Below are 8,552 nucleotides of genomic sequence, written 5' to 3' on the forward strand. Positions count from 1 at the left end.
ATGACTTCCCTGTCGGGGACTAATAATAAGGACAGGTCTGGGGACCACCCGGGGCAGAAATAAACACGGGGTAGGGTTTTCCTCTATTCCGTTTTAAATTATTCGACTGCATGTACAGTAGCCTACAGTGCGCTCTCATTATTATATAGTGTGTACAGTATGGATCACCCATAAAGCTGCCAGCTCCTCCTCATAGACATCTATCGGACTGTTATAGTGTCGCAGTCAGAGGTACCCCCCCCCCCCCCCCCCCCCCCCCCGTCACCTGGCTGTCTAATTAACATGTTAGACTTATGGAGACGAAGTGCTGCAGCATCGCCCCCTTTCTCTCTCTCTGCGCTGCACAGAGCCTTATTTCAGCCTCTCTCTCTGCGCTGCACAGAGCCGTATTTCAGCCTCTCTCTCTCTGCGCTGCACAGAGCCGTATTTCAGCCTCTCTCTCTGCGCTGCACAGAGCCTTATTTCAGCCCCTTTCTCTCTCTCTGCGCTGCACAGAGCCTTATTTCAGCCTCTCTCTCTCTCTCTGCGCTGCACAGAGCCTTATTTCAGCCTCTCTCTCTCTGCGCTGCACAGAGCCTTATTTCAGCCTCTCTCTCTCTCTCTCTGCGCTGCACAGAGCCTAATTTCAGCCCTCTCTCTCTCTCTCTCTCTGCGCTGCACAGAGCCTTATTTCAGCCTCTCTCTCTCTGCGCTGCACAGAGCCATATTTCAGCCTCTCTCTCTCTGCGCTGCACAGAGCCTTATTTCAGCCTCTCTCTCTGCGCTGCACAGAGCCTTATTTCAGCCTCTCTCTCTGCGCTGCACAGAGCCTTATTTCAGCCTCTCTCTCTCTGCGCTGCACAGAGCCTTATTTCAGCCTCTCTCTCTGCGCTGCACAGAGCCTTATTTCAGCCCTCTCTCTCTCTGCGCTGCACAGAGCCTTATTTCAGCCTCTCTCTCTGCGCTGCACAGAGCCTTATTTCAGCCTCTCTCTCTGCGCTGCACAGAGCCTTATTTCAGCCTCTCTCTCTGCGCTGCACAGAGCCTTATTTCAGCCTCTCTCTCTCTCTCTCTGCGCTGCACAGAGCCTTATTTCAGCCTCTCTCTCTCTCTCTCTGCGCTGCACAGAGCCTTATTTCAGCCTCTCTCTCTCTCTCTGCGCTGCACAGAGCCTTATTTCAGCCTCTCTCTCTCTCTCTCTGCGCTGCACAGAGCCTTATTTCAGCCTCTCTCTCTCTCTCTCTCTGCGCTGCACAGAGCCGTATTTCAGCACCCAGGGCTTGTGGTTATATCACATGGTATATAGCCTATAGGATACCACCTATACCACCCAGTCCATATCTACTCCAGTATACAGTATTCATTATATATATATATATATACTGTATTAGTATACTCCAGTAACTGGATTGTAGACTATAGGCATACCTCTGATCCATAGCCCTAATGCTTCTATGGACCAGAGCTAGGTATAGCCTACCACACCTCAATACCACACAGAATCCCCCCTGTTTTGATGTGATGTGATGCCCCTATATGATGTATGTCTATATATATATATATATATATATATATATATATAATATATATATATATATATATATATTATATACACACACATATATAAATAAATCCCTGGAACATGTGAAGCGTTAAACCTAAACACCATGTGTGTAATAATAAAATGCCAAATGTTTATTAATGGTCATAAAATACAGTAGAACACGAGTTCACTCAAACACCTCACGAGAACACCTATAGTGTTCGAATTCTAAACACCTATATGACTGACTTTGATTGTAAAAACTAAACACGTTTATCTGTTTAAAAAGTGTTACTACAGGCGATTAAACATGTTCTTCTGTTTATAACCTAAACACTGTGACACGTTTAAAAAGTGTTACAAATATGATGTGTTTATAACCTAAACGCTTGGGTTTAGTGTGTGAGAGAGAGAGAGAGAGAGAGAGAGAGAGACACTATAACTAGGTGTAGCCTACCACACCTCAAAGCAGACTACTGCTTTGTTGTATATGTTTCTTTTCCCTTTTTACCTCCTTTAGGATGAATTCCTGTTCTGTTCTTTGACTATATGGAAGTGTCTATTTGCACGTCTCTAATGTTTTTGATTAATTGAACATGGTGGACCCTCTTGTAAACAAGTGCAATGCTTTATGGTGTTGTCCACTCACAGTTAACAGTTTATTATGGTGTCGTCCACTCACAGTTAACAGTCTCTGTATTGAGTTGCGCTTGAAATGTACTGTAAAACTGTTAATACATATTTCAATCAATCAATCAATCAATCAATCAAACTCTGTAGAGAGACAGTCAGAGGTTTCAAATCAAGTATTATTTCTGAAATATGTGTTAAATGAATAATATGCGCTGCCGGTTGTTGTTGAGATCAAACCTGTTCTTCTACACATTGAAAAATCACACCCGTGTGAAGTGAGTGTTGCAACTCTGCGTGGGTGTGCAACTCTGCGTGGGTGTGCAACTCTGTGCGCACAGGAATGCACCCAGGGTGCCGGCCCGGTTCTGGCGAGCCGCCCCACGTCCGAAACGGTAGAGAAATGACAGAGTTACCGTGTGGGGGTCCCTCTACTGTACTGTACTGTACTGGCACACCCAAAATCATCATATATACAGTTAATATGTGCGTGTGTGTTTGTGTGTGTGTTAGGTCGCGCACAGGTGGTGAAAAACAACCATGCTGTTTTCGTGCTCAGACGCACCCATCCACCCACCCACACATAGCTCCGTAAGGGAGTGGTTGCACCACTAAAAAAAATAATAATCACAGTTTTCACCAGCCTGTGTACAGTGTTGTTTTCGTCAACAAAAATTAAGACGAAATGTTTCCGTCGACTACCTTTTTTCAAAGACGAAAACTAAATGAAAACTAAGCTATGATGACTAAAACTAAGACTAAATATATTGACAAATAAAAACTAGACTAAAATGTTAGGAAGGGACTAGTGGACAAGAGATCCAGTATAAGTCATTTTACACTTGGTTGCATGCTGAAAATAGCCCGATCTACAAGCTCACAACGCGTCGCAGCGTGACGCGTTATAACAAGCTATGAGCTTGTAGGTCTGCTATTTTAGAAAAATCGTGAAAATGTGCCTCAAATCTTTGAATAAATATTATTACAGAGTGAACATTTTAACTCAAATCTTTGCTTCTGGGGGGGGTCCATGGAACAACATATTTTTAGATGGGGGGGGCGGAGGCATATTACATATAATTTGTGGGGGTCCTTGACATTAAATATTGAGCACCACTGATAGAGAAACATATTCGTTTTTCAGACAACTGTCAGGATTTTGAAGACATTTTTTTAATTTTGACGTCAGGCCTGAATGGGTTAACTAAAGAAAAGAGTATTTTCCTCTCCCTATTGAAGGGTTACAGTGGATGTACTGAATGGGTTAACTAAAGAAAAGAGTCTCTCCCTATTGAAGGGTTACAGTGGATGTACTGAATGGGTTAACTAAAGAAAAGAGTCTCTCCCTATTGAAGGGTTACAGTGGATGTACTGAATGGGTTAACTAAAGAAAAGAGTATTTTCCTCTCCCTATTGAAGGGTTACAGTGGATGTACTGAATGGGTTAACTAAAGAAAAGAGTCTCTCCCTATTGAAGGGTTACAGTGGATGTACTGAATGGGTTAACTAGAGAAAAGAGTCTCTCCCTATTGAAGGGGTACAGTGGATGTACTGAATGGGTTAACTAGAGAAAAGAGTCTCTCCCTATTGAAGGGTTACAGTGGATGTACTGAATGGGTTTACTAAAGAAAAGAGTCTTTTCCTCTCCCTATTGAAGGGTTACAGTGGATGTACTGAATGGGTTAACTAGAGAAAAGAGTCTCTCCCTATTGAAGGGTTACAGTGGATGTACTGAATGGGTTAACTAAAGAAAAGAGTATTTTCCTCTCCCTATTGAAGGGTTACAGTGGATGTACTGAATGGGTTAACTAGAGAAAAGAGTCTCTCCCTATTGAAGCGTTACAGTGGATGTACTGAATGGGTTAACTAAATAAAAGAGTCTCTCCCTATTGAAGGGTTACAGTGGATGTACTGAATGGGTTAACTAAATAAAAGAGTCTCTCCCTATTGAAGGGTTACAGTGGATGTACTGAATGGGTTAACTAAATAAAAGAGTCTCTCCCTATTGAAGGGTTACAGTGGATGTACTGAATGGGTTAACTAAAGAAAATAGTCTCTCCCTATTGAAGGGTTGCAGTGGATGTACTGAATGGGTTAACTAGAGAAAAGAGTCTCTCCCTATTGAAGGGTTACAGTGGATGTACTGAATGGGTTAACTAGAGAAAAGAGTCTCTCCCTATTGAAGGGTTACAGTGGATGTACTGAATGGGTTAACTAAAGAAAAGAGTCTCTCCCTATTGAAGGGTTGCAGTGGATGTACTGAATGGGTTAACTAAAGAAAATAGTCTCTCCCTATTGAAGGGTTGCAGTGGATGTACTGAATGGGTTAACTAGAGAAAAGAGTCTCTCCCTATTGAAGGGTTACAGTGGATGTACTGAATGGGTTAACTAGAGAAAATAGTCTCTCCCTATTGAAGGGTTACAGTGGATGTACTGAATGGGTTAACTAAAGAAAAGAGTCTCTCCCTATGGGTTAACTAGGATGCAAAGAGATATACCTGCCAGACACCAGGATACAAAGAGATATACCTGCCAGCACTAGCAGACAGTAGGATAGAGAGATATACCTGCCAGACACCAGGATACAAAGAGATATACCTTCCAGTTAAGTAGGATACAAAGAGATATACCTGCCAGACACTAGGATACAAAGGCTGAAAGGCATGCATTTGCATTCCAACGGGTGATTGAGGGTCGCACTCTATTCTATATACTCGCAACGGCCACTCAGCTGTCCACTAATAGATCTCAGGTCTGGTTTTTGTCCTCAGTGTATGAAATGGATGTTGGCCTGCAGGCAGAAATGGATCTGGACGTATTGTAGATACGCCATCCTCACACTGTGTGCTCCTATATTCATCTCTGCAGATTCCTTATTGTAGACACTCCATCCTCACACTGTGTGCTCCTATATTCATCTCTGCAGATTCCTTATTGTAGACACTCCATCCTCACACTGTGTGCTCCTATATTCATCTCTGCAGATTCCTTATTGTAGACACTCCATTCTCACACTGTGTGCTCCTATATTCATCTCTGCAGATTCCTTATTGTAGACACTCCATCCTCACACTGTGTGCTCCTATATTCATCTCTGCAGATTCCTTATTGTAGACACTCCATCCTCACACTGTGTGCTCCTATATTCATCTCTGCAGATTCCTTATTGTAGACACTCCATCCTCACACTGTGTGCTCCTATATTCATCTCTATCCATCCATCCGTCCATCTTCAACCGCTTATCCGTAGTCGGGTCACGGGGGCAACAGCTCCACCAGAGAACTCCAGACTTCCCTCTCCAGAGCAAGTTTAATTAGTCCTCCTGGGGGATTCCGAGACGTTCCAAGGCCAGTGAGTCGATGTGTTTCCTCCAACTGCGCCTTGGTCTGCCCCGGGGTCTCCTCCGAGTGGGACGTGATCCTTGGTCAGCCCCTGGGGTCTCCTCCCAGTGGGACGTGATCCTTGGTCTGCCCCGGGGGTCTCCTCCCAGTGGGACGTGGTCCTTGGTCTGCCCCGGGGGTCTCCTCCCAGTGGGACGTGGTCCTTGGTCTGCCCCGGGGTCTCCTCCCAGTGGGACGTGATCCTTGGTCTGCCCCGGGGGTCTCCTCCCAGTGGGACGTGATCCTTGGTCTGCCCCGGGATCTCCTCCCAGTGGGACGTGATCCTTGGTCTGCCCCGGGGGTCTCCTCCCAGTGGGACGTGATCCTTGGTCTGCCCCGGGGGTCTCCTCCCAGTGGGACGTGATCCTTGGTCTGCCCCGGGGGTCTCCTCCCAGTGGGACGTGGTCCTTGGTCTGCCCCGGGGTCTCCTCCCAGTGGGACGTGGTCCTTGGTCTGCCTCGGGGTCTCCTCCCAGTGGGACGTGGTCCTTGGTCTGCCCCGTGCGTTGAGGACCTCCCTAGGGAGGCGCCCGAGAGGCATCCTAACCAGATGACACCCCAGCTGACTCCTTTTCTTTCTCTGCAGATTCCCGACACCTCTCCCACCAAGTCCACCTCCTTCTCTCCAGAGACGTGGTACAGGAAGGCCTACGAGGAGGACGAGTCCACCCGCTCGGCCGCCATGACGCGCCCCACCCCGGAGGGGGGCGGGGGCGGGGCCGGCTCCATGCCCAGCTCCACGGGCACGCCTTCCCCGGGCTCGGGGACCTCCTCGCCGGGCGGGTCCTTCTCCGGGTCGTCTCCGGGGACCATCTCCCCGGGCGGGGGGATCGGGACGTGCTCTCCGGGGTCTCTGGGCGGCTCCCCAGGGTTCGGTACGGGCTCCCCGGCCTCGGGCAGCGGGAGCTCACCGGGAAGTGAGAGCCGGATCTGGTGTGAGAACTGCACCTCCAGGCTGGCGGAGCTGAAGAGACAGGCCCTGAAACTACTGCTCCCTGGACCGTACTCCACCAAGGTAGACACGCCGTGTGTGTGTGTGTGTGTGTGTGTGTGTGTGTGTGTGTGCGTGTGTGTGTGTGTGTGTGTGTGTGTGTGCGTGTGCGCGTGCGTGTGCGCGTGTGTGCGTGTGTGTGTGTGTGTGTGCGTGTGTGTGCGTGTGTGTCCATTTGGTTTCGCTCAGGGGGGCGGCCCAGTTCCGGCGAGCCGCTCCGCGTCTGAAACGGTTGAGAAATGACAGAGTTACGTGTTTCCCCGATTTTCTCCATTGACTTTCAATGTGTGCATGTGCGTGCATGTGCGTTTGTGTGTGCGAGTGTGTCCTCTGTGTAGAGGAGGATCGTATTTCTTGACTTTGATGAATTATCTGCCGTTGGTCTCAGTCTGATGGCATGCAGTTTATTACAGTGTGTGTGTGTGTGTGTGCATGGCTGCGTGCGTGCGTGCATGCGTGCATGCGTGCGTGCATACGCAGGTATAGTAGGAACCTTTGTAACAGGTACAGCGTGTGAGACAGGAACCTGTTAATGGTTGCACCTCTGCTTAGAGGATGCAACGTTGATGCTGCCATTACACCTACTGGCGAAATGTGGAACTGCAGCACTTTCGTGGAGGTGGACGGACGTTCATGGCGTCAGCGTGCGTCAGCCCCCGGACGAGGCTAAAGGCTAGGCTAAACTTCCGCTCGCTCGAGCCATCGAGTTATAATTGTACTTCCGGGTTAGGGTCTGGTTCGGTCTCTATCCTGTTATTACTCAATGTGGAGAGCATTGTTGTTAGAGCCATTTTCTATTTATGATTATTTGTATTTATTCTGATTTATTATTGCCTGCTTTATGAACTGTATGTTTTTGTGGTTATTTAATTATCTAATTATGCTATATGGATTGGACGTGCTGAATGGAGGTTTCCCCTCCCCTTTTGAGAGAAGATATGTAGGTGCAGGACACCTGACGACAGACAGGTGGCTCCCTGCTGGGAGATAGAATGTGACACAGACACCTGACCACAGACAGGTGGCTCCCTGCTGGGAGATAGAATGTGACACAGATACCTGACCACAGACAGGTGACTCCCTGCTGGGAGATAGAATGTGACACAGACACCTGACGACAGACAGGTGGCTCCCTGCTGGGAGATAGAATGTGACACAGACACCTGACCACAGACAGGTGACTCCCTGCTGGGAGATAGAATGTGACACAGACACCTGACGACAGACAGGTGGCTCCCTGCTGGGAGATAGAATGTGACACAGACACCTGACCACAGACAGGTGACTCCCTGCTGGGAGATAGAATGTGACACAGACACCTGACCACAGACAGGTGACTCCCTGCTGGGAGATAGAATGTGACACAGACACCTGACCACAGACAGGTGGCTCCCTGCTGGGAGATAGAATGTGACACAGACACCTGACGACAGACAGGTGGCTCCCTGCTGGGAGATAGAATGTGACACAGACACCTGACGACAGACAGGTGGCTCCCTGCTGGGAGATAGAATGTGACACAGACACCTGACCACAGACAGGTGACTCCCTGCTGGGAGATAGAATGTGACACAGACACCTGACCACAGACAGGTGACTCCCTGCTGGGAGATAGAATGTGACACAGACGGGGAGGCGTCACAGTTTGTTGACCGCGCTCACGCAGGCTCTTTTTGTTTTATTTGAATACAAGTTTAAGTTATGTGACGGAGAAATAAACGTTTTGATGCAACTGAACTATCCGATCTCCGTGAGTATTTGAATCTACAAGAAGAGAGCTGGCGACGCGAGTTATACAGCAACACCCCGACCCAGTGGCCTTATTTGTTTGTTAAGAAAGGCCAGGATAATAATTGTAAACCCATTTAATACACTATGACCCGTTGCCATTGGATTCATTCATGTGTAAAAAGGGAACGTTCTCCCAAAGACATACATTATTGTTTATTTCTGCTGCTGCTTCTGCTGCCATGCAGAAAATGGGGTGTTAAAATTTGTGCGTGTGTGTGTGTGTGTGTACAGTACATGC

At 47.8% G+C, this 8,552-nt stretch overlaps 1 protein-coding gene across 1 annotated transcript in view; it reads left to right on the plus strand.

Annotated features, from left to right (window-relative positions):
* Nucleotides 1-8,552, plus strand: part of kif26ba (kinesin family member 26Ba) — a gene marked incomplete at its 5' end in the record, with an annotated part of 107,224 nt that continues 98,672 nt past the window's right edge. Inside the window, 3 exon segments of the mRNA XM_083759204.1 lie at nucleotides 1-39; nucleotides 41-70; nucleotides 6,119-6,547. Coding sequence (XP_083615330.1) covers nucleotides 1-39; nucleotides 41-70; nucleotides 6,119-6,547 — 498 coding nt within the window.

This window comes from Protomyctophum parallelum (assembly GCF_964188405.1).
Source record: "Protomyctophum parallelum genome assembly, chromosome: 2".
Classification (NCBI taxonomy): domain Eukaryota; kingdom Metazoa; phylum Chordata; class Actinopteri; order Myctophiformes; family Myctophidae; genus Protomyctophum; species Protomyctophum parallelum.